This window comes from Octopus sinensis, linkage group LG9, assembly GCF_006345805.1.
Source record: "Octopus sinensis linkage group LG9, ASM634580v1, whole genome shotgun sequence".
Classification (NCBI taxonomy): domain Eukaryota; kingdom Metazoa; phylum Mollusca; class Cephalopoda; order Octopoda; family Octopodidae; genus Octopus; species Octopus sinensis.
Genome location: NC_043005.1, coordinates 21,874,690 through 21,901,979, shown reverse-complemented (window position 1 = coordinate 21,901,979; position 27,290 = coordinate 21,874,690). Strand labels below are relative to the sequence as shown.

General features: G+C 39.4%; 1 protein-coding gene across 1 annotated transcript in view; it reads right to left on the bottom strand.

Moving 5' to 3' along the window:
• The window catches only part of LOC115215518, a 530,737-nt gene that overhangs the window by 148,156 nt on the left and 355,291 nt on the right, over window positions 1-27,290 (bottom strand). The window contains exon 11 of the mRNA XM_029784691.2: window positions 5,035-5,268. Coding sequence (XP_029640551.2) covers window positions 5,035-5,268 — 234 coding nt within the window. The remainder of the gene's footprint in view (window positions 1-5,034; window positions 5,269-27,290) is intronic.

Sequence of the window (27,290 nt, the reverse complement as noted above, 5' to 3'; positions counted from 1 at the left end):
AACTTTTCTCAAAGTTTCTATGTCGATTTCTGTTGCACGTCTGATCCCATCCTCTATGAGTTGAGCTGGGTAGTGTCTGTCAATTAGGGTGTTTTTGAGTTCTTGTAGTCTAAGGTTCTTGGTATTTTGTTCTGACACTATTGTGCATATCCTTTTTGCAAGGTTGAAAGGGATGTTTGTTTTAGTGTGTCTTGGGTGGCATGAATCAAAATGTAGGTATTGTTTAGCATCTGTGGCTTTGTAAAAAATGTCTGTTTCTATTTTAAGGTTAATTTTTTTAATTAGTATATCTAAGAATGGAAGTTCCTTTTGGTTGTATTCCACTGTGAACTGTATATTTGGGTTGATGCTGTTCAATGGGTTTTTGAATTTTAGGAGTTTATCTGTGTTTTCATTCCAGAGTATAAAACAATCGTCCAGGAATCGTTTCCAATTCTCTTTTATGTATTGAGAAAGGTTGTTTCCAAAGGTCGATAAAGATTCCTGGTATACAATTATTTCCAGGTAGCCCATTGTTAGGTTCGCAATGACTGCTGCTGCCCTTGTACCCATAGCAATTCCGGATTTTTGACATTAAAATGTATTCACATTGCAGCCCCAGCCCATCCAAAGTAATTTAGATTGCAGGACAGTCTTGGCTTCTGTGCCGGTGGCTCGTAAAAAGCACCAACTGATCATGGCTGTTGCTGCCTCCCATGGCCCCTGTGCCCGTGGCACGTAAAAAGCACCGACTACACTCATGGAGTGGTTGGCATTAGGAAGGGCATCCAGCTATAGAAACACTGTCAAATCAGACTGGAGCCTGGTGCAACCTCCTGGCTTCCCAGACCCCAGTCGAACCGTCCAACCCATGCTAGCATGGAAAACGGACGTTAAACGATGATGATGATGATGATGATATATATATCATTATCATTGTGTTTATGTATATATATATATGTATACAGATATACACATATTAATGTATGCATATGTAGCTCTCTATATTTATCTGTACACTTTTTCTGTTTTTAAATAGTGGATGCTTTCAATGATTTTTCTTATGAGGTGATGAGGTGAATTTTGCTTAACCCTAGGCACAGTAAGATGCACTGATGAGAATTGAAATGCAAAGCATTAGAGCCTAAATCATGTGATAATGGTATATCTGCTACCTCACTTGGGAGTTTGTATCGCTATGGTACAGAGCTTTCTTGCTTCCTATGAAGATAGTGCTTTTTGTGGCTAATTGTGTCGTTTTTGACTCTTGTTTCTATCAATGCTGGTACTCTTTTGTACCCTTGTTTATAAATTTGCCTTTAGGTTTTAATTGCTAAATGGCCACCTACATTATATATATATATATATATATATATATATATATATATATATATATACATATATAGGGAAAGTTTACGAAAAAAACAAAAGGCGAAGACAGTTGGTGTACAAAACAAACAGATGTATTAGTATAATGTTCAGGAATAGAAAAAGTCTTTTATGTTTTGAGCCTACGCTCTACTACAGAAAGGTACACAGAAAAAACAAGGAGAGAAAAAATGTGTGTAGTGGCTAACGATCTATCATGGTGTCTGACTCGGATAGAATGGTCAGACGGGAGTTGGAAGGTAGGGGAGATAACAAGGTAAAGATGACCCCCAACACAAAGGTGCGTGTGTGTATAAGAGAGTATGTATGTGCATGTGAAAGAGGGCTGGTAGTCTGGACGTGTGTGTATGTATGTGTAGGTGTGAAGATGTGGGGATGGGTGTGTGGGTGGTGTGTTGTGATGAGATGTGTAATGTTGTATGGTGTAGTGTGGTGTGGTGTGATGTTGTGGGGAGGTGGGGGAGGCGAGAGTGGGGAAAGCATGGGTGGGGTGTGGGTTCGGCTGGGGGTTGGGGTAGATTGGGAGCTGTGGGTAGGCAGAGGGTGGGGGTAGAAGTACGTGGGGGAGGGGTGGGGGATAGGGTGGGGGAATGGGAAGGATAGGGAAGGTGGAGTAGGGGTGGGTGGGTTTATGGGGTGAGGGGAAGGTGGGTATGTGAGGAGAGAGGAGGAGAGAAGAGAGAAAGAGAGGGTGAAAGCGTAGGAGAGAAGAGAAAAAGAGAATAAGAGAGGAGAGAGAAAGGGAGTAAGAGAGAAGAGAGAAAGAGAGAAAGAGAGTAAGAAGGAAGGAGGGGAGAGAAAGAGAGAAAGAGAGTAGGAGAGAAAGAGAGAAAGAGAGTAGGAGAGAAGAGAGAAAGAGAGTAAGAGAGAAGAGGGAAAGAGAGTAGGGGTGAAGAGAAGTAGCAGTGAAGAGATGTAGGAGTGAAATAGGAGTGAAGAGACGTAGGAGTTGGGTGGGAAGAAGGAGGAGGGAGAGAAGGGGGAGGGAGGGGGAGAGAGAAGAGAAGGAGAGTGACGGAGCAGAGAGAAAGAGAGAAGAGAGTAAGGGAGAGAGAGTAGAGGGAAAAGAGGGAAAGAGAGTAGGGGTTGTAGTGACGTCATGTTCCAGTGTGCGCACACGCAACGTCATTCTTCAGTGTGCGTGTGCGGAACGTCCTTCAGTGTGCGTGTGCAGGGTTGGAACCTTCTGGAAAGGCATAAGGAAGTTCCCTCATGCACATGCGCTAGAGACTGAAGAATAAATTCCATAGCGTTCCTTAATAGCATCGGGGACTTGAGTCAAGGCGATAGAAGAGAAAGGACGTATATTTTGAAACCTGTGATCAGCCTATTCTCCGGTCCCAAACGTTTGTAAGCTTTACAATTCAGCAGCAATAGAACAGGTTAAATCCTAAACGTCTGGGACAGGAGAATAGGCTGATCACAGGTTTCAAAATATACGTCCTTTCTCTTCTATCGCTGTGTCTCAAGTCCCCGATGCTATTAAGGAACGCTATGGAATTTATTCTTCAGTCTCTAGCGCATGTGCATGAGGGAACTTCCTTATGCCTTTCCAGAAGGTTCCAACCCCGCACACGCACACTGAAGAAGGACGTTCCGCACATGCACACTGAAGAATGACGTTGCGTGTGTGCACACTGGAACATGACGTCACTACAAAGGTGACGTTCCGCACACGCACACTGAAGAATGACGTTGCGTGTGCGCACACTGGAATATGATGTCACTACAAAGTGAAAAGATGTAGGAGTGAACTGAAGTAGGAGTCGGGGAGGAGGTTAGATGAAAAGGGGAGGAGAGTTGAGCCCAAATGGCGTAAAAGAGCGAAGAGAGAAGATTAATCCTTGTTCACGGCGCAAGCAGGAGTCCAGATGGCCTCTGTGCAAGGACAATCCAAACACAGACAGGTGATGCAAGGAGTGACTGGTGGAGCGGAAATGGCATGAGACTGGGGTGTCATTGCTGAGGCAGATGTCTCGGAGGTGTTCCACGAACCGGTCAGCCAAGTGGCGTCCCATTTGTCCGATGTACAGGGAATGTCAGAAAGAGCAGGAGATGCAATAGATGATATTGCTGGAGGTGCAGGTGAAGGAGTCGATGATGCAATAGGGTCGATGATGGATGCCGGTGAGGAGGGTGGTGTTGGAGAGGTAAGGGCAAGTGCGGCAGCGTGGGCGGGAGCAGGGGAACAAGCCAGGTCGGGAGGTAGGGTCGGGGAAGATGTGTGAAGTGGACGGGTCGGACTGGAGATGCTGGAAAGCTCAGAGAATGGTGCGTTGGAGAGGTAAGATGGTGGGGTGGTAAGTGAGGGGAAAGGGAGGCAGGAGACTGCAGGGCAGGTTCGGGGAAGAGAGCAGATGCACGGTCCACGGAACATGCTCTGGCAAGGGCGGTGTGGATAGTGGTGAGGGGATATCCATGTAGGATGAAGTGGTGGGCCATGAGTTGAGACTGAGTCTCAAAGTCATGGTCGTCACTACAGAGCCTGTAAAGCCGGAGGAATTGGGAATAGGGGATGGAAAGCTTGGTGTGTTTGGGGTGGGAGGAGGAGAAGTTTAGGTATGAGTGCGAGTCTGTGTTTGTAGTGGATGGAGGTGGTAAGAGTGGAGTGATGAATGCTGACCGAAATGTCAAGAAAGGAGACAGGGGTGTCAGAGATAGTGCAGGAGAAGTGGAGGGCAGGATGGAAAGATTTGATGAAAGAGAGGGATAGATGCATGGATAACATTTTCATGCTATGTTAGGGTAGATGGGAGTAGCTAGGAAGAAAATAAAGATGGTAGTAATGGGTTACCAGGTGAAAACTCTCAAGTTACAAGATAAACATAAGAAAGGATATGTATAGTGGATCAGTGAGGAGGAAGTAGAGGGTAAGTAATTTTATGAGAGAGTGAGGGGAGAGCAAATGATGGAAACACATGGGACTAGAGGTGAATGTAGAGAGTGATGGACAAGGTGAATGTGCAGTAGGTGGTAAATGTCCATATAGAGAGGGGATAAGATGAGAGAGATAGAAGTAGTTTAGGAAGCCATCAGAAGGTAGATGGGGGAAGGGCAAAGTGTAAGAGCAGTGGAGAAAGAGATATTGAGTACTTATAGTTGGCGGATAGCAGATATGTGAGGTGTTATGATGGAATACAGCAGAGAAGTGAAGTGACTGAGAGGAAGTGACCAAGGACAATAGTGTGGGAAGGAAAGGTAACAAGAATGGGACGGAGGGAAGGGAAGGAGGAACCTGGTAGCACAAAGAATGGATGGGGGAAATGATATATACAAACTCTGCTCTCAAGTCATTACAGGTGCCAATTAGTGCTACAAATAGAGAAATGATGGAGAGATGGGTGTTAAGGTGGGGTTAGTGTAATAAGATTTGGGGAAAAAACATTAGTTTAGGGGAAGGGCCTGGCATGCACAAACATAAACGAAATGCTTTTAGAACATTTTTGCTGCGATGAATGGGTCTTCTCAAGTACTCTACTGTCACACACACACAAAAAGCACAATATATTTTATGCACAGCACTCCATGAGTCTGAAGTACTGTAATATGATTTATCATTGCCAATGCTTTCCAATATATATGTGACACACTCATATACATATATATATATATATATATAGATACACAGACATGCATATAAAAATAAAATGGTAATACTCTACTGACCTGGATCAATGATGTAAGTATCGCTAGTTCCATCATTGGGTTCAAGTTTATCAGTCAAATGAGTCACTTCACTCAAATTACAGGCCTTTCTTTCCTCATTGTACTCATAAGAATTACATTCTGAATGTTGAAGGCAAGCTTCATCACACTTCTTTAAGTTCACATTCTTAAGTTCTTTAAAAATATCCTGCCCAGGTATGCTAACTTTAGGAAGCTCAATTTTCGTATCATCAGCTGGAAGGAAAAAGAAGAGAAAATAAGTGCATTTTATAGCCACACTCAAAACAGATGCATGCACACACCACACCGCACCACACACACACACACACACACACAAACACACACACACTAAACAGTATAATGCATGTGGTGTATAATTTTGAAACAACCTTTTTGTTATACTTTGAGCGAGAGGCCCTTTGTCACCAGCAGAGGTAAGAGCTCTCTGAACTTTGCTCAGGCTATTCTTATTCTAGCAGCTACACTTTCAGTGCGCCTTCCTCTGCTACTGATTTGGTCACCTAGATAACGGAAGCTATCAACTACTTCTAGATTTTCTCCCTGGAATGTGGCGGAAGTTGGTCTCTGCGCATTTTCAGTGTTTATCACTCCCGAGCATCTGCCACGTACAAAAACTATCTTCCCAGTTAGCCTTCCTTTGATATTACTGCACCTCTTATGTGTCCATAGCTTACACTGGGTACATCTTATAGAGTTTCTACCTACACCTCTACTACAGATCGAGCAGGGCCATCTACCTGAAGGGATTTGTGGTTTGTTTGCCTTCCTACTTATTAGGACTTTGGTTTTAGCTAGGTTGATTCTAAGGCCCTTCGACTCTAATCCTTGTTTCCACACTTGAAACTTCTCTTCTAGTTCTGATAGCGACTCAGCAATTAGGGCAAGGTCATCAGCATAGAGGAGCTCCCAAGGGCATCCTGTCTGGAATTCCTCCGTTATTGCCTGGAGGACTATGATAAGTAGAAGCGAGGTGAGGACTGAACCCTGGTGGACCCCTACCTCTACCTTGAATTCTTCAGTGTACTCGTTGTCAACCCTCACCTTACTTACAGCGTCCCTGTACATGGCTTGCACAGCTCTCACTAACCAGTCATCTATCCCTAGTTTCCTCATTGACCACCAGATAAGGGATCGGGGCACCATGTCAAAGGCTTTCTCCATGTCAATGAAAGTCAGGTACAGGGGCTTATCTTTGACTAGGTATTTCTCCTGCAGCTGTCTTATCAGAAATATGGCATCAGTGGTGCTTTTCCCTGGCACGAAACCAAACTGCATCTCATCCAAGTTGACTCTTTCCCTAATAAGTTGGGCTATGACCCTCTCCTTAACCTTCATTATCTGATCCAACAGCTTGATACCTCTGTAATTATTTGTATCTAGGGCGTCACCTTTACCTTTGTAGCAGTTAACTTTTATGCTGCTACACCAGTCATTGGGTATGACTCCTTCGTGTATCACTTGGTTAACTATATGGGTGACTAGGCTGTAGCCGACACTGCCAGATATTTTGAGCATCTCTGCAGTACTTCCTGATGGGCCTGGGGCTTTCCCTGTCTTCATGCTTCTAATTGCCTTGACTACCATGGAACTGTCAACACGGATAGCTGGTCCCTCTGTTGGGTCGACATTTGGTAGACTCTCTTTATCACATGCATTTTCTTTATTCAGCAACCTTTCATAGTGGTGTCTCCAAACCACTCTCCTTGCATCCTCATTTAGTGCAAGTGAGCCATCATCCATGCAAACACATTTCTCTCCTACCACATCATGATTCTCTCTCACACATTGTCTTGCAACATGAAATACCTCAAGTTTTTCATCCTCATGGCAGAGAACATTGGCAAATTTTTTCTTATCTGCTTCCCCTTTGGCTAAATACACCTGCCTCCTAGCTTCCCTTCTGGCAGTCTGATACACTTCCCTGCTACCACCATTCTTCCAGTCCTTCCAGGCCTGTTTCTTTAACCCTGTCAACAATATTGTTCCACCACGACGTTAATTTGGGTCTTGAGGGGACTTCGCACCAACTACAGATCTGGTCAGTGGCTCTCAGCAGGTTGTCCTTTAGAAACCTCCAGTTATCTTCTACCCCATGTGAAGCTATATCCCCTTCTATTTTATCAAAGGCTTCAAGTAATATGTCTCTAAATCTCTGTCCATTTGCAGGATCTTTAAGCATCCAGACACTTCTTCTCCATGTTGGTCGTCTTCTGGTCATCCTCTTAGTCCTGATCTTAAAGTCACTAACAACCAGTCTGTGTTGTGGGGTACATTCTTTACCTGGGAAGGTTTTGGCATTTATAAGCAGCCATCTTTCCCTTTTTCTGGTAAGGATGTAGTCAATTTGGCTAGTATGTCGGCCTAATCGGTAGGTGACTAGGTAGCTGGTAGGTTTCCTGAAGTTAGTGTTGCCAAACCATAAGATCATTCGCATCGCAGAACTCCAGCAGCCTGGTTCCCTCCTTGTTGCGGGGACCATAACCGTAGCCTCCATGTACGCCATGGAAGCCCCCAGCATGTTGTCCAACATGCCCATTGAAGTCACCAGCCAAAAGAGAAGGTCCCTGTTGTTCGTCAATGAGGTAGTCTGCAGTAGGGTGTCATAGAATCGGTCTTTCTGTCCATCAGGTAGCCCTGGCTGAGGGGCATAGGCCGATATAATGGTTGTTAATCCATGATGAACTACTGATCTAATCTTAAGTATTCTGTCGCATACTCTGACTACCTCAATTACCTTATCTACCCATTTTTCAGCGAGAAGTATACCCACACACCCGACCCCATCAGTGTTCCCAGCCCAGAAAATCTTGTTCTTTGCCTGTGGGGAACCTAGCAGAACCTCCTCTTCACCTCACTTCTTGGATGCAACACATATCGACACATCTCCGTTCAAGCATCTCAACAATCTCGCCAGACCTACATTTCAGTGTGCCGACGTTGAGGGTGCCAACCCTGAGGCTGTGGGAGGTATGAGCCCGAGGGACCTTGGGACAGGGGACAATAGCTTCATGTACCTGAAAAGGAAACTCGCATTTGGTGGGATTCATAGACAAACAATAGACTCAAGTTCAACTGCGCACACTACACTATCATATTTTGCCACTGTATGCTCACTATCTTGTATAGTTGGGGGTGGGGGTGGCGTAAGCCTTTAGGAGTGTTCATGGGAGACAACCAAGGATGACAAAATTGGAACTTCTGGTAAAGGTGGAGGGGTGGGAGGACGGGGGGGGCACCGTGAAAACTAGCAGCCATGAAGGGGGCGCATGTCATCTCTTGGAGAAGGAATACTTCGTTGTAGGTATTAAGAGACATAATTGAGAGAAAGATATGTTGCAGATTTAGGGTAGATGTGTGAGCTAAATTTATCTTAGATATCGATAAGTAAGAGGAACTATAGGGTTATATATTTAACATGAGGCGTGAAGCTGAAATAGACAGAGTAAAACCGAACAAAGATAAACTAACAGGGTTAATCAATTGCGCAGAAATAATACTAGGTAGTTAACAAGTTGAATTTAAAGGAATGCTTATCTGTGATACATCATCTTTTGCGTTTGTAGTTTACAGCCAAAGTTTCAATATCGAAATAGGGGGAGCTATAAAGCCGGCGCTAGTTTATATAGGGTGATGGTGGAGGGGAAGTAGGAAGTCCTGTCGAGTCGCGTGGTAATCGAAAGAGATAGGGAGACAAACATGAAGGAAGAGATAGAGAAAAACATAGTGAGACAGAGAGGGGGAGGATCACGACCTTGACATAAACTTGTATGTTGAAAAAGGTTTTGTTTTCTGACTGGAGGGTCATAATACCAAAAATAAACACACACTGCTACAATTTAACTTCTATGTTATTCGTCAATTTGTTACATATTTAACCAACTGATCAATTGTTTGATTCATGACTCAGTTAATCAATGAAACAGTTATGCTTGTCAAAGTCTCCCTTCATCATCATTTGTGACCTCTCAATGTCATACCTTCTCTATTGTAGGTCAGCTTCAGACTAATCTACCTTATTTTTAATCTCAATATTAATGTTGTTGTGTAAGATACTGAGCTGGCAGATTCATTAGCATGCTTGACAAAGTTCTTGGCAGTATTTCATTCATTTGAGTTTGATTCCATCAAGGTTGACTTTGTCTTTCATTCTTTTGGGTTCAGTGAAATAAGTACCAGTTATGGACATGGGTTGTTGTAATTAGCTAGTTCCCTCCCACAAAATTTGAGACCTCGTGCCTCTCATTTGTTTCCTTACTTATTATATCTTCTAATTTATTCTTTGCCCTCATGTACATACTGACTCTGCCTTTTTTATAGCAGCCTGAGAATTGCATGCAATGCATGAAGCCCCGTACATGTTTCCTTACTTCATAGGGTTAACTCAAGGGAGATATGTTATTCACTAGCCTGATTAAAACTGCTTCAGGTATTTTGGTATAAATGATCTGGGGAGAACAGTATGCATAATCACATGCACTGATACAAGCCTAAAAGATTAATGATCGAATGAAATAAACTTTTTACCATCCATATCTATGAATGAATGTGAGCACACATGCATACACACATATACACATACACAACCTGTAGATACACACGCATTCTCTCTAATGCATGTACTTACAGATTCAACCACAAGCACACATCTCTGCACACACCTGAACATTTACATGTCTGAAAGCACTCATTATCTCTCTCCCCATCTTCTCACATACATTCCCATTCACACCAATACAACTGCATAAATATTGAACCGAAAAGACTATCAAACCCAAATGCTGTGGAATAGAGGGGTGGTAGTGTCATTGAAGAGTTTGTGAAAGGCTTTGAAAGGACTTTGACAAACATAACTGATTGATTATCAGAATAATTAATCAAACAATCAGTTAGCTAGCTGATATAACAGTTAACCAATTGATGAGTAATAAAGAAGTGAAATTGAATCAGTATCTGCGTTTATTACTGGAATTATCAAAGTTGAAAGATACAATGATATATACATGTGTGTATGTATTTAGGATCATTAATTCAAGAATTAAGGACTGACCCAAACTATAACATTATTTGAAAATCTTGTTTACAATATATCATGCATGCATTTATAGATAAATGCATAACTACATCTCTTCATTACTATATGCACATCTATATGCATAGATATAAAGATCTGTAGCTATATGCATACGTATAAATATTATTGAGATTTCTAGGATATTGTCCCTGTAAAAATCTGTTGTGTTAATGCAGTAAAGTCTACAAGTTAAAGTTCTTTGTCGACATACAGAAAAATGGCCTGCCTTTCTTTTAGACCCAGAAGGTTTATCATGATAGTACTGACATACTAACTTTCATGAATTTACTAATACTGAAATCAATAAACATAGTGAATTTTCCATGATGCCTAGCGTATCAAGAAGGAAGGATTTCAAAATCTGAGATCAAACTGAGTGAATTTACTGACTGTTAAGTTTTTACTATTATGGAACTATTCTAAAGAGAAACTTATTTTAAGCAGAAAAGATCCTTTTGTTACAGGAGACAACTTCTCTGATTCTAGAAGTTTGGGAAAATGTACTCTCTTCATGTGGTATAATGGTTGGTGAGAGGAAGGGCATAAAATATAGGAGATGCACAATTACATAAACTGGTATTACTTTTTTTGTTATTTTGTATATCCGATTACGTAGGACAAACAGAGGCAAGACATTGTGCTGTAACAGTACTGCCTACAACTGCTTCTACAGCTGCTGCTTCTCCACCACCACTGCTGCCACCACCGTCACCTCCACTAGTGTGTGCCCTTAAATGGTAACTCTGTCAATGTCTTTACAGAAATAGTTGTCTATATATTATGAAATACAAATGGAATTGCAAATTTCAGAAATAATGGAAAAGAGAATTCCAGTAATAAAAGGCAAAGCATAATTACGTTGTATCCGTTGGTAGTAATCGCTGTCTGGGGCTGCCTTTAATTTCTTGGAGGTAGCTGCAGTTTCCTTTAATAAGAAGCATTTTCCACTTTTTGTTATTTCAAATGATAAACAATTTTTATCAGGCAAACAGTTTACTATACAGGCTTCTGCTGTCATTTCCTTACTTCTCAACAATTTTTTCTCCGGTACATCAAGAGAGGCATCTTTTATTTTCACAAATTGATTCTTAATATCTGGATATAAAGATAAAGTTAAACCAATGAAATACAACAAAAACAATTATAATTTCTAATATAGAAAGAAGCTAAAATCTGTGAGGTAGAAGTTTGTCAATTAAACTGACCTCTACCCTTGAGTGATATTTTATTTTGGTGGCCCTAGAAAGGCAAAGCTAACATCTACAGGATTTGAATTAAGAAGTGAAAGAGCCAGAACAAATAACACAACACATTTTGTCTGATGCTCTGTTGATTCTGTCAATCCATCACCCTTAACAACAAGAATAATTATAATTATTTTTGATGCAACTGATATTATTAATAACGGTTTCTAATATAAACACAAGACCATAAATTCTGGTGTGATAATGTGTAAGAATAAATCAACTGCAATACAGAAGTAAAGCCATGATGTAAAAGGATTTAACTAAATATAATTAATCATAGCCACAACTATAACCCATCACTTTAATGATTTTGTAATGTTTTGCTTTTTAGGTGAAATCAAGCCAAGGTCAACCTCACTTGCAGGGATAGATAACATAATATACCAGTCAAATTGTTGGGATTGTGGTATTAACAAAACAACTATTGAAAATTGTTTGTTTTGTGTCTAAATCAGAAACAATTATTGTTACAATTATCATAACTAAAGGTGGTGGATTGGAAGATAGCAAGAGCATCAGAAATCTGTTTCAGAGGATTGCTGAGTTTTAGTAAAGAAGCATTCAGAGCATTATACTGTACAGAGTTTTGGATGATGACAAAGAGTATTGGAGAGAAAGGTAAATGTGGAAGCCTACAAGGAAACAAGCATTCAAACTACCAGTTCTTGATCAGCATACTTAATCCATCACTTGATTAAATAGCATTACCTTGCCCTTGGGAAGAATTAATGGAATGCACTCTGTTACAAGTATTTGGTGAGGTCTCTGGTCTGAGGATAGCTTCCACCAGTTACAGTAACTGTGGAAATTGTCATAGAGTTAGCCAGTCCTCCTCTGATAAAAACATTGAGCACACAACTAAAAGAAATTTACACTGACAAAAACAACAAGAGAGAAGCTATTTATGCTACCGTTACAAATAAGTGGTGTGGGAGACCATTTGCTGTTCTTTTCACATATAGACTTTATTGTCTCATTTGATGGACAAGTATAGGTCACTTCAGATTTATAGTCGGTAGATTTGTAGTCCTCTTCAGCACCAAAAATGTCTTTTGGTCGTCCACAGTTGATTTTTGAATAATCTGAAATTGATGAAATAAATTGATATCAATATTAGGAACAGGATGAGAATAAGGAAATAATGACAATGTTATAATAAAAGATACAAAGTGAATCAAATTGGTGAAATTTGCACACATATATAATACATGCATGCATGTCTGTGTGTCTGTCTGTCTGGATGCATGCATTCATGTATGTATGTATGTATGTATGTATGTATGTATGTATGTATGTATACATGCATGTATGTATGTAAATATGTATGCATGTATGCATGCTTACATGTGTGTATGTATTTTATGAGTGTATTAATATATATTGGCCAGGAGTCCATAAATCTATAAAAAGGCAATTCTAAAACATTAGAGCTGTAGTATTTAGGTTGTTTGTTATGACCAATCAGAATGACCTTTGGTTTTGCACTAATAAAGCTCTTAGCTGTATAGGTGACCTATCAAACTTCATTAGCTAGAGGCGCATAACCTATCTGTAACTGGATTATGTGGAGCATACCCTCCTTTTTTAAACACTATAAGTAGCTGGTTATGCATAAGTTAAATGCCATCCATAATTAAATGGTGGCTCCTAGAATAACCAGGGCTGTGCCTCAATAGAAGTGAAAGTTGTAAGCTTTGCTTTCTTGATTGCACTACTCTTTTCTAACTTGGTCCATAATGCTAAACTAAATTATCTTCTAAGCACTGTGGAAACCTTCTAACTGGGCTTTTCCAATCAATTGGATACCACTCAGCAACTGCATGGGTGTACCTGTTGTCTGCGAACCTTGTGACATGTCCAGCCCAACAGAACTTGTTCTTTCAGTATTCTGTGATCATATCGTTTACTCTACTCTGTTCTTGAATTGTTTCAATTTGGATATACTCTGGCAATGATATCCTTTGCATGTATCTTTTCATAGCTCTTTGTGTCATAGCCAATTAATGTTTTTGCCTTTTTGTAGTAACCCACGTTCCACTTGTGTATAAGAGTGCAGGAAGGACAGTGCAATTGAAGAATCTGGCACATATGGTCTTGTCCAACCTTGCTTTCAGTACATCCTTTATTGAGGTAAATGCCTTCAATCCTATATTTAGTCTCTTTCAAATTTCAGCATTCATGTCTTGGTACATATTCACTGTGTGCCTGCCATAAGTAGATGTACTCTTTTACCTTCTTTATTTCATTACTTCACATCTATATTTGGCCTTGTTTTGAATATTTGAACCACAAGAATTTTGTTTTCATGTAGTTCATTTTAAAGCTTGCTGCTGAGCTATGAGTGTCTAGTTCTGTCAGCATGGTCTGCAGCTGATCTGTGGTTACAGTGATGAGTACGATGTCATCTGTGAATTGGAGTTGTGTTAGTAGCTCTTGTTGATGTCCAGTCAATAATTTTGATAACCATTTCTAGACATGCAGTAAATAGCTATAGAGAGATGGTATCTCCTTGTCTGACACCTTTCCCAACTGGAACTCTTACTGGTGGGGATAACATAGTTATATCAGTGTGCATCCAGTGTTCACATCCCTGAGTTGTTTAGTGTATTATGCCTTGACACCTTACACTTCCAGACATTTTTGCATTGTGTTCATCTGAACATTATTGAGGGATTTTCCATAGTCAATGAAAGTGAAACACAGAGGCAATTTGTAGTCTTTTGCTTGTTCTATAACCTATGTTAGCTTCAATATGTGGTCCACTGTACTGTAGTCCATATGTAAATCTGTTTTCTTCCTCAGCTACTGATCAACAAGATGCTTCAATAGTCTAATGACAATGACCTTTGTAAACAGCTTATAGAGGTGAGAGAAGATGCATATGGGATAGTAGTTTCTTATATCTGCTTTGCCACCCTTCTTATTATGCATGGTGGGATTCAACTTTTGCCACAGTGAGGTTATTTTACCTTCCTTCAGAAGGTGACTGAATGGCAGAACAAGGATTTCCACAGTTCTTCACCACACATTATCACCTCTGTTCTTATGTCATCATTTCTCTCTTTCAGTAGATTATGAAATTGCTATAACTTCAATGGAAACATCAAAAAACTTTACCTCTTACCCTTCCTTGTTTTATTAGCTTCTATGTGCCTGCCTACCTGCCTGCCTATCTATCTATCTATCTATCTATCTATCTATCTATCTATCTATCTATCTATCTATCTATCTATCTATCTATCTATATATATATATATATATATATATATATATATATATATATATATATATATATATATATATATATATATATATATATATATATATATATATGTACACATATATACAGGTATGGTGATGGTGGAACAAACAGGAAAAATAGAACTCAAAATATGAGTATATGCATATTTTTATTAATATTTAGCCAAAGTAATGAATTGATTCAAGGTCTGAGAGGTTTGTGCATGCCAAAACACAAAACTATCAGACCTTGAGTCACAAAAAAGCTTCCTTCCAAACCACATGGTTCTAGGTTCAGTCCCAAAAAGTAAATTAATTTGGTTGTTAAAAGATAGTAACAAAAATATTCAATTGGCTGGGATATTATTAGTAAGGCTAAACCAGATCTTTTCTGTTTAGCTGCCAATTACAATTTCTGTTTGAATTGATTTCATATTTAGTGTAATGATATACTTTTACAGGTTAATCAATGCCATGAAAATCACTTTTGCTATAAATCAATAAATAAAGAGTTATTGTCTATAAAAGTTTGAAAATTTTGGGTAATTTTAGCCAATCGTAAGCCACAGACACATTCATGCCTGTTTCCATAGTAACAACCTGGACATGAGAAATCTTTTGTCTGTGAGAAAGCACGTGTTGGCAAATATATTGAAACCACTTGTTGGCACTGTGTTCTATTGTTTTACCTACCAAAATGCATTTTGAATGATTAAATGTTTGTTTTTTAAAAATTTTAAATTTTTAATGTGCTGTTTATCGCAGTAAATGCATATTGAATGCTTAAAACTACAAAGGAAATGTTGGTTACTCATTTTCTAGGTGTAGAATATAAATATTGACAACTTGTGCTATTTTCAGGATGTTGACACAGTCCTGTTTCCTGACTGGGTGAAAATGATCAAACTTTAAACCTCTATAACTTTTTAAAAACATTTTTCTGGAAAATGTGAAAGAACTCCAGCAATTCAGCTCTGAAAATTACATCATTGTACCAAATTTTAAAATTTTCAATAAACATTTAATTTTTGAAACCTTGGCAGCCAAATGGGAAAAATTTGCTAAACCTTATAGAATAGTGGGTAAAAGATGTGATTTATATGTAGAGTAAATGTATCAAATTTTCACTTCTAAATATAATCTAACACAAGACAAGACTGTGCTCTAAGATGTCTTCATGGAAGAAAACAAGTAAAAGAATATGTGTACACACACACACACACACACACACACACACACACATACATACATGCATGCATACATACATACACATATATATACACACTTATTATAAACATACATACATGTATATGTAAATACATGCAAACATATAGATATGCGAGCACACAAAGTAAAAAAATAAAAACAAACACTCTACTGACCTGGGTTAATGATGTAAGTATTCCATTCCCATGTGTCGGGTACAAGGTCCTGAGTCAAGTGAGTCACATTACTTTGATCACACAACTTAAGTTTTTCATTATACTCATAAGAGTTACATCCTGGATTTTGATGACAAGCATGATCACACTCCTTTAAGCTCACATCTTTCAGCCGCTCAAATGTATCATACCCTGGTACGGAAGTGCTTTTAAGTATCAAAACATCATCTTTGTCTAGGAAAAAAAGGAAGAAAATAAGAAATACATTTTATACTCTCACACACACTCACATTAAAAATTATATAGCGTCCAAAGCATAAATTGTTCAAATGTACAAATTATAGCAATATACATACATGTATAACATATTATGCTTTACATATATAATATATAAAATATAAAAATATCAGTAATTATTAAAATATATAACGTAGAACATAGAAAGTAGGGTAAAATCTTACAGCTGTTTCAGCCAAGAGGCTATAGTACCCCATTCTACTTTTATCCCTCCAGTGAACTGAAGTATTTGGTAGATAAGATTAAGGTACTTGGGTGTGTCTCTGGGCTTCAGTAGAGAGTTTAGAAAGTTCATAAGGTTAAGTTATAAATATAAATACATATCAACTCTTGATCCCCTCCATTTTCTTATTGCTATATAAATTAAGGGTAAAATAACGTTTTACCATCACCCATTTATTACACTCAATAATATAATTGCCATGCAATGAAAAAAACACTTGTGCATTTATAATTGGGTATTCTACCAGCAGTATACTGGCTAGATATTATCCCTTAGTTGGTTGGATTCACAACCTCTAACTCTCTTAGAATTATATACATATATATATATAAATATATATATATATATATATATATATATATATATATATATATATATATATATATATATATATATATGTCTATAGTGTATATAGTGAGAATTTGGAAAATTTACAAAAAGTGAAGACAGCTGTATAAACAACAAACAGATGCATTAGTTTAATACTCAAGAAGTGAGAAAGTCTTTTATGTTTCGAGCCTATGCTTTTCAGCAGAAAAGAACACAGATATAAACAGGCAGAGAAAATAGAAAAATGTTTAGTGGCTAGCGATCTATCATGGTAGAAGTACAAATGGAATCACAAATTTCAAAAAAAGAGGAAATGAGAATCCAACAATAAAATACAAAGAATAATTACGTTGTATTCGCTGGTAATAATCATAGCCTTGGGTTGATTTCATTTTCTTGGATTTAGTTGCAGTTTTCTTTGATAAATAACATTCTCCATCTTCCTTCTTTATTTCAAATGACAAACAAGTTTCATCAGACAAACACACTGTAGCACAATCATCTGCTGATATATTTTTCTGGTGAAACAATGCTTTCCCAGATACATCCAGAACTGCATCTTTTACTTTCACAAAATGGATCTTAGCAGCTGGAATTAAAGCAAGATTGAAACAATTGGAAACTTAACATCATCATCATCATCATCATCGTTTAACGTCTGCTTTCCATGCTAGCATGGGTTGGACGGTTCAACTGGGGTCTGGGAAGCCCGAAGGCTGCACCAGGCCAGTCAGATCTGGCAGTGTTTCTACAGCTGGATGCCCTTCCTAATGCCAACCACTCCGTGAGTGTAGTGGGTGCTTTTTATGTGCTACCAACACAGGTGCCAGACGAGGCTGGCGAACAGCCACGCTCGGATGGTGTGTTTTACGTGCCACCGGCATGGCCACGATCAGATGGTGTTTGTTACGTGCCACCAGCACGGAGGCCAGTCGATGTGGTACTGGCTATGGCCACGTTCGGATGGTTTTCTTATGTGCCACCGGCACTGGTATCACAACACTACAAATTCCATTGATGTTCATCGATTTTGATTTTTTGATTTTCACTTGCTTCAACAGGTCTTCACAAGTAGAGTTATGTGTCCCAAGAAGGAAGGTATGCACAGGTGGACTGACTACGTCCCAGGTAGGGGCCATGGGTTATGGCCTCACTTGTCCTACCGGGTCTTCTCGCGCACAGCATACTTCCAAAGGTCTCGGTCTCTGGTCATTTCCTCGGTGAGACCTAAAGAGCGAAGGTCGTTCTTCACCACCTCATCCCAGGTTTTCCTGGGTCTACCTCTTCCACAGGTTCCCTCAACCGCTAGGGTGTGGCACTTTTTCACACAACTATCTTCATCCATTCTTACTACGTGTCCATACCAGCGTAGACGCCTCTCTTGCACACCACATCTGATGCTTCTTAGGTCTAACTTTTCTCTCAAGGCACTTACACTCTGTCGGGTATGAACACGGACATTACACATCCAACGGAGCATACTGGCTTCATTTCTTGCGAGCTTATGCATATCCTCAGCAGTCACGGCCCATGTTTCACTGCCATGTAGCATGGCTGTTAGCACACATGCGTCATACAGTCTGCCTTTTACTCTGAGCGAGAGGCCTTTTGTCACCAGCAGAGGTAAGAGCTCTCTGAACTTTGCCCAGGCTATTCTTACTCTAGCAGTTACACTTTCGGCACACCCACCCCCGCAACTGACTTGGTCACCTAGGTAATGGAAACTATCAACTATTTCAAGTTTTTCTCCCTGGAATGTGGCGGAAGATGGTCTCTGCGCATTTTCAGTGTTTATTGCACCAGAGCATCTGCCACATACAAAAACTATATTCCTAGTTAGCCTTCCTTTGACATTGCTGCACCTCTTATGTGTCCATAGCTTACACTTGGTGCATCTTATAGAGTTCCTACCTACGCCTTTTCTACAGATCGAGCAGGGCCATCTACCTGAAGGCGTTTGAGATTTGTCTACCTTCCTACTTATTAGGACTTTGGTTTTAGCTAGATTGACTCTAAGTCCTTTCGATTCTAATCCTTGCTTCCACGCCTGAAACTTCTCCTCGAGTTCTGATAGTGATTCAGTAATTAGAGCAAGGTCGTCAGCATAGAGGAGCTCCCAGGGGCATCCTGTCTTGAATTCCTCCATTATTGCCTGGAGGACTATGATAAATAGGAGGGGGCTGAGGACTGAGCCTTGGTGAACCCCAACCTCCACCCGGAATTCTTCACCATACTCGTTGCCAACCCTCACCTTACTAACAGCATCCCTGTACATGGCACGCATAGCTCTCACTAACCATTCATCTATCCCTAGTTTCCTCATTGACCACCAGATAAGGGAACGGGGGACCCTGTCAAAGGCTTTCTCCAAGTCAATGAAAGCCAGGTACAGAATTTTATCTTTGGCTAGGTATTTCTCCTGCAGCTGTCTTATCAGAAATATGGCATCAGTGGTGCTTTTCCCTGGCACGAAACCAAACTGCATCTCATCCAAGTTGACTCTCTCTCTAATCAGTTGGGCCATGACCCTTTCCATAACCTTCATTACCTGGTCCAACAGCTTGATACCTCTGTAATTACTTGTATCTAGGGCGTCACCTTTACCTTTGTAACAGTTGACTATTATGCTACTACACCAGTCATTGGGTATGACTCCTTCGTGTATCACCTGGTTAACTATACGGGTGACTAGGCTATAGCCGACACTGCTAGATATTTTGAGCATCTCAGCAGTAATTCCTGATGGGCCTGGGGCTTTCCCTGTCTTCATGCTTCCAATTGCCTTAACTACTATGGAACTGTCAACTCGGATGGCTGGTCCCTCTATTGGGTCGACATTCGGCAGACTCTCTTTATCCCATTCATTCTCTTTGTTGAGCAACCTTTCATAGTGGCATCTCCAAACCTCTCTCTTTGCATCCTCATTTAGCGCAAGTGAACCATCATCCATGCGATCACATTTCTCTCCTACCACATCACGATTCTCTCTCACACACTGTCTTGCAACACGAAACACCTCAAGTCTTTGGTCCTCACGGTGCAGAACATTGGCAAATTTTTTCCTATCTGCTTCCCCTCTAGCTAAATATACCTGTCTCTTAGCTTCTCTTTTCGCAGTCTGATACAATTCCCTACTACCGCCTTTCCTCCAGTCCTTCCAAGCCTGTCTCTTGTCTCTAATAGCCCTGTCTACAACATTGTTCCACCACCACGTTACCCTGGGACGAGATGGGACTTTGCTCCATCCACAGATCTGGTCAGTGGCTCTCAGCAGGTTGTCCTGTAGAAACCTCAAGTTGTCTTCTACACTATGTGAAGCTATTTCCTCTTCTATTTCGTCGAAAGCTTCGAGTAGAACTTCTCTAAATCTCCGTCCATTTACAGGACCTTTAAGTTTCCAGACTCTTCTCCTCTGAGCTGGTCTTCTTCTGGGCAGCCATTTGGCCCTGATCCTGAAGTCGCTAACTACTAATCTATGTTGAGGAGTACATTCCTCGCCTGGGAAGGTTTTGGCATTTATAAACAGCCCTCTTTCTCTCTTTCTGGCGAGGATGTAGTCGATCTGAACAACAAAAATAATTTCTAACATTGAAAGAAGGCCAAAACTTTGAGGAAGAATGTGGTCAATTACATTGTACTATATACCTGAGTAGTATTGTATTTTATTGGCCCAAGAAGGGGAAAGTTAACATCAGCAGGATATGTACTTCGAAGTTAAAGAGCTAGAACTAAAACCACAACACATTTTGCCTGATGTTCAAATGATTCTATGAATACCTCCTTATCAGAAGAAGAATCATCATCATCATCATTTAACATATGCCTTGCTGGCATAGGTTGGATACTTTGAGCGGGTCTGGCAAACTGGAAGGCTGCACCAGACTCCAGTATGATTTGGCATGGTTTTCTAACTCCAACCACTGTGAGAGTGTAATGGGTGCTTTTCCATACCACTGGCATGGGTGCTATTTGTATGATACCAGTATCTGTCATGATTATGATTTTGCTCAGCTTGATGGGGCTTCTTCTCAAGTACAAAATAATGCCAAAGGTCTTGGTAATTGCCTTTGTGAGGCTTAACACTCCAAACAGTCTCAGCCACATTGCCTCCATGAGGCTCAATGCTCGAAAGGAACTCAACCACTTTGCTTCCGTGAGGCCCAATGCTTGAAAGGAACTCATCCACTTTGCCACCATGAAGCCCAATGCTCAAAAGGAACTTATCCACTTTGCCTCCATGAGGACCAGTGCTCGAAAGAAACCAAGCCCCTTTGCCTCCGTGAAGCCCAACGCCCAAGAATAATTATAATTATTGTTGATGGTAACAATATTAATGATAATGGTTCCTAACTTAACCCTTTCGCATTCAAATTATTTTGTCTAATGTAAAGCTTATTTATTCAAGTTTTGAATGACTCTTGCATTATCTTGTAGCTATGAGATTGGTGGCTTGTAATCTTTAGAATGATATTTTAGGATTGGTGTGGCCAAAGCCACTCATTCTGCAGTGAGAATACATATGAAGAAATCTATTTTGCTGCTTGACTAATGTTTACTTTATGAACCAAAAGTACATCCAAGTGTGATTTGAACCCAGAATGTAAAAGGACATAACTAAATCTGGCTGGTCATGACAAGGCCTACAACCCATCACATTTTGCAACATTACGCCTAGAAAAACTAAAATAATTTTACTTTCATCATTGTCTGGTGAATAAATATATATGTAGTAAATGTGGACAGCCACAATTTAATGTAACAAGCTAAGAAATATTAATTAATCAAAATTATTCTTTTAATGAATGAGTCATTAACAATAATTTTACAAGACTTTGAGGGTGAAATCATAATACCTTGATTCAATAAGTAGCCACTTCACTATTCGTTTCCCATGCAGGAAATGACCTGAGTAACTTCCTGCATTGTTGTCTTGGTACATATACATGGCTTGAGTGAGTAATATGGATTTGATTCTCTGTCCAAGTCAGTTCACTTTACTTAGACAGTCACTACTCTTAAGTAAGACATGAATATCACTCACTTTCATTGCTTTCTCTAATTATGTTTGGCCATTTACCTTAATAATGAATACATAACTTATTACAATGAGGTGGTCCTCATATCTTTGAATAAGCTAACAGTGGCAAAAATAGCTGTCATGAAATTCTGAAGCCACACTCCCTCCTACACTTGTAAGATTAATGTGATCAATGCCCTACATGAACATCTAGGAGTAGTGGTGGTGGTGGTGGTCAATGTCAGTGTCTATTATTGCAATAAATATGTTTACATTGGATCAAGCATTGTTCACAACCATCACCTTGACTAGCTGAAGTGTCAGAAAGTGGTACTAAAAAAGATTAAAAATTCATACAAGAGGATAAACCATGTCATATCTGTTAGCTTGCAATTTTAAGTTCAATATTTACTGTTGACCATCATGTTGAAAGCCCCCAGTGTAGATGCCCATCTTGGTAGACCTATTATGAAAATCTCTCTCAATCACACTCCACTATATGAAAAAAGGAAGGCTAGGTTATCTAAAGTAGTCCTAAACATACTGGATGGATCAAACCTCAACTGGGCAATAGAAATGGTAGGTATTACACTCTAGTAGTTAATAAAAGATTCATCAGAGGGAAAGAGCACTGACATTCTCAGAAACTCTCTGGATTTTGATTAAAATGAGGTAAAAAATTTATTTGAAAGATAACTTTTTGTTCCAAGAATACTATGGACAACTTCCTGAAGTCCTTGGCAAAAGTCTACCAAAGGGCTCTAAAAGCCCAATATATAATCTACAGCCACAGAGGTGTCATCAGACAGTCCTATCTGAGATCTGCACAGTGCAACAAACTAATTTTACATATCCATGTTGAATGTCCAGACATTTTTGACTTGTAGCCTTAAGTCAAACAGCAGCTATTGTGTGTGGTTCAAATTAGTCTGTCAGCTATGTCCATCATGATGATTGCCCCACATGTTCTTTTAATCCAGCAGAGAAAGCAGTTTTTCTCTGTTTTGTTGCTATGACAAAAAAGGTTGTGTGGTGGATGAGGTTGAAAGGTCTGACAATGGGGACTTCCTCTTTAGTCAATCCCTAATCTGCATTTTTAAAGTTTCCCTTGTGAGGATAGAGAGGAAGATGCTCTCCTCAAGGGAATTTTAAAAAATTCATGTGAAAGTAGATGTGGCCCACAGTGCTTAAATATTAATTGGAGAGGACACTTGTCCTAGGAGTTACTGATGATTGTTGATCGTGAGGTTTTTCAATTGGCTCCTGATAGGGAACCTCCTTCATTCCACAGAATTGTATCATCATTCTAATTTTCAATCACCCACCTCTCTGATCCCTGGTCTATTCCATTATACACATCACCCTGTATATGAGTCTATGGCCCCTGCCCCCACTTCTGTCACACCTGCACCATTTTTCTCTTGTCTCTCACTTCTTCATTTGAGGAAGCCAAGATTCTCTTCAAGTACACAACATACTACTCAATACTACTCCCCCACCAGTTGAGAGTCTTGTCTGTAAGCTATGTGGTGATCTCTTTGGTGCTGGAGCCATGTAAAAAGCATCCTGTTTACTCTATAAAGTGTATGCAACCATAGAAACCATGCTAAAACAGACAGTAGAGCTTGGTGAAGTTTTTTGACTTGTAAGTTCCTGTCAAACTGTCCTACCCATACTATCATGGAAAACTGATGGTGATGATGATGATGATGATGATGATGATGATACCTGTATACTAATTAGAGCATTAGAAGAAATACTTCAGGGAATTACTTAGACTCTTCATGTTTTCAGTTCAAATCTAGCTTATGTCACCTTTGCTTTTCTTTCTTGTGGGGACCAATATCACGTAATACAAGTCAAGCACTGGAGTCAATAATAATGACTAAACCCCTTCTATCTAAATTTTTTTCCCTCTCACCTAGAAAGATCGTTATTTTTTATATTATCATAATTTAGGATAAGGTGGTGAGCTGGCAGAATTGTTAGCATGCCAGACAAACTGCTGCTAAGCATTTTGTCTGTCTTTACAGTCTGAGTTCAAACCCTGCCAAAGCTGACTTTGTCTCTCATCCCTTTGGGGTCGATAAAATAAATACCCATGGTGCACTGGAGTTGATGTGATTGACTTACTCCTCCCCTAAAATTACTGACCTTGTGCCAATATTTCAAATTATTATCATAATTTAGAATAGTGAACTGGAAGATCAGTAAAGCATCAGAAATCTTTCAGTCAGCTGCTGAATTCTAGTAAAGAAGTACCCAGGGCTATTTATTGTACAAAGTTTCAGATGATGACATGAAGAATGGGTGAAAAGAGAAGAGTTAAAAATGAAGAGGAAAATGACGAAGATGAGCTGAGCTATAACTTGACAACAATATCTAAGAAAAAAATTAAACAAAATTACTGAAACAGAGACATCAAGAGAGAACCTGATTACATTAATTTACCTTTACAAGCAGACGCTACAGGAGACCATTTACGATCCTCTTTACATACTGATTGTAATTTTTCTCCTTCTGGACAAGTGTAGGTTACTTCAGATTTATAGGTGGTGGTTTTGTAAGACTTCTTGGCACCAACAACATCTTTTGGTGGTCCACAGTCAACTTCTCTGAAAGCTGAAAGATAAGAGAAATTGATATCAGTGGTGCATGTATACCAGGAGTGGTTGAGAACAAGGAAATCAAGGTGAATTTAGAAATAAAAATATTGACTAAAACAAACTACACACAGCTATATATATAAATATAAATATAGATAGTCACAATGAAGATATTCATACTTCTTCTAGGGATTTTTATCCAAGGTACACTGGTTTAATATAGCAAGTTTTTAAGAGATAATCTTTCAATGAATATATTATATAGAATATCATAAGATATCATACATTTTTATTGAGTTAAAAAAACAGAGAGCTCTAATGGATACAAATTAATTTATTAATCATTATATTAACCAACAATTGTTTCACTTCTCAAATAAAATTAAAATTTTCCTTATAAGGTATTTAAAATGCAAAAGTATATTTTTATATATATTTTGTAATTTTAATCTTATTTGAGAAATGAAACAATTGTTGGTTAATATGTTGATTAATTAATGAATAAATTTGTATCCTTTAGAACACTCTGTTTTCTAACTCAATAATATATATATAAATACATACATATATATATATATATATATATATATATATATATATATATATATATATATACACACACACACACAGATGTATATATATATATATATATATGTATAATATAAAGGAACGTGGGTAAGGCCAGAACAATGCAAAGTAACTGCAAGGCAAATCTCTCCATCTTAATATATATATATATATGTATGTATGTATGTATGTATGTATGTATGTATATATATACCGAAGTAAACACATAAATGTGAAACAAGGTGGAAAAAAGAGTACTCAAATACCAGAGGTAGAGTAATATGCTTTATTTAAAAGCAGCAGAAATGTAACAAAAGCTGTTACTCGGAGTTTCACATCTCCGTTCGTCGGACAGTTTTGTTAAAATAGAACCGAAATGACAATTTGATCAAGACTAGCATAAGCGACACACCTTTAAAAATGGATTTGTTTGATTGGTCCTTTCAAATAATGGTCATATGTGAGTGATAAACAAAAATAAACAAAACAAATAAATGAATTCCATATAAAATTATAAAAATCGAGGAAAAACCTTAAATCGAAGATGCATATTGTCATTAATTATGTAGAAAATATAATTTGATTAATACAATTAATACATAAAAATTGAAATTAAAATATATTAAAATATAATATTTCACAACAGTATATACACATGCTAAACCATCAATATACATATATACATCAAAATACACAGATAGATATGCGCAGACCACATACATATACAGACATATAAATGCAAAACGAAAATATACACACAAATACATGTACACATATGTATACGCAATCTTGCTCGCATACAAAACTCACTTCGTGTATACATATAGACTATGGTTGTATACATATAGACTAAGCTTGCATCATCAGAGCTAAGATGCATGCCTTGAGGAATGAAGGAATTGAAGCTGCGTGAGGGGCCTGGGTAGCAGTGGCGCAACGTGGCAACAAAGCCACCATTTGGTCTCTAATAGATCAACAGGGATACAGTTTACTTGAACCCGAAAGGATGTGTGAGGCCTTTCAACAGCAGAGTGTTGTGAGAGTTCTATCACAGCTGCAGAAGTATGGGATGCGATGGCGGGCTGCGCAAAGGATAAGTTGCCTGAATTGGATGGTCTACCCTACGAGCTGTATTGTCAAATGCCAGACTTGTTTGGCGACCTCTTGGCATCCGTCTACTGCAACTGGCAACAAAACAGGAGAATCCCCGGTTTGGTGAGCCAAAGTGCAGTGACGTTGCTGAAGAAAGACCCAAACAAGTGGAATTTTATAGATAATTTCAGGCCCAATACTCTGCTCAATGCAGATTTGAAATTTTTGACCAAAGTAATAGCCGAGAGGTTGGCGCTTATCATCGATAAACTGGTCGACAAGGTGCAAACATGCGCTGTGCCGGGCAGAACCATCCATGACAACCTCCATCTGATGTGCTACATCGTGGACAGGGTAGATAAGGATCCTGGCATGGGTGGGGCGCTGATCAATTTGGATCAATATAAAGCTTTCAATAGGGTCGACCATCAGTACCTGGCAGCCATCCCCAGGGCGGCTGGCTTGGTCCGTCTTCCACAGTTGGATTGCTGCCTTGTATAGCGGCATCCGATTGGTAATTCGGGTGAACGGTCAGCTGTGAAAACCATTTGACTTCACGCGTTCGGTCTGTCAGGGATGTCCCATCAGTGCTTCTGTATGTATTGACTCTTGAGCCACTACTGTGGAAGATGGTGACACTGAGGGGCATCCCACAGGAACTGGGTTGCAGGACTAGTGTGTCGGCATATGCGGACGATGTCACCATCATAGTGTTGAGCAAAAAGCACATCGAGATGCTAGGTGAGACACTAAAAGAATACGAAATGGTGATGGGAGTGAAAATTAACCCAGAAAAGTCAGTGGATTTGCTACATGGCACCCGGAGAAGCAAGCCCATGCCATCAAACAGCAACTCAGTAGTGGAACACTGGACGGATGGACCGGTTAAATTGCTCGGGATCTGGTTCAGTCCGGACCTCCAAATGGATAAGAACTGGGATGAGATCATGAGTAGAGTGGTCGCTCTCAGTCAAACATGGACCGAGAGAAAGCTGTCTCTAAAAGGTCAGGCGTAGGTGGCTAATGCATATAACGCATCTATCATCGATTACCACCTGACCATCCTGCCTTGTTCCGATGCTACCATCACAAAACTAGAACGCATACTCTTCCACTTTCTGTGGAAGGGTGGCATTCCGATGGTGAGGCGGTCCATTTCCTGT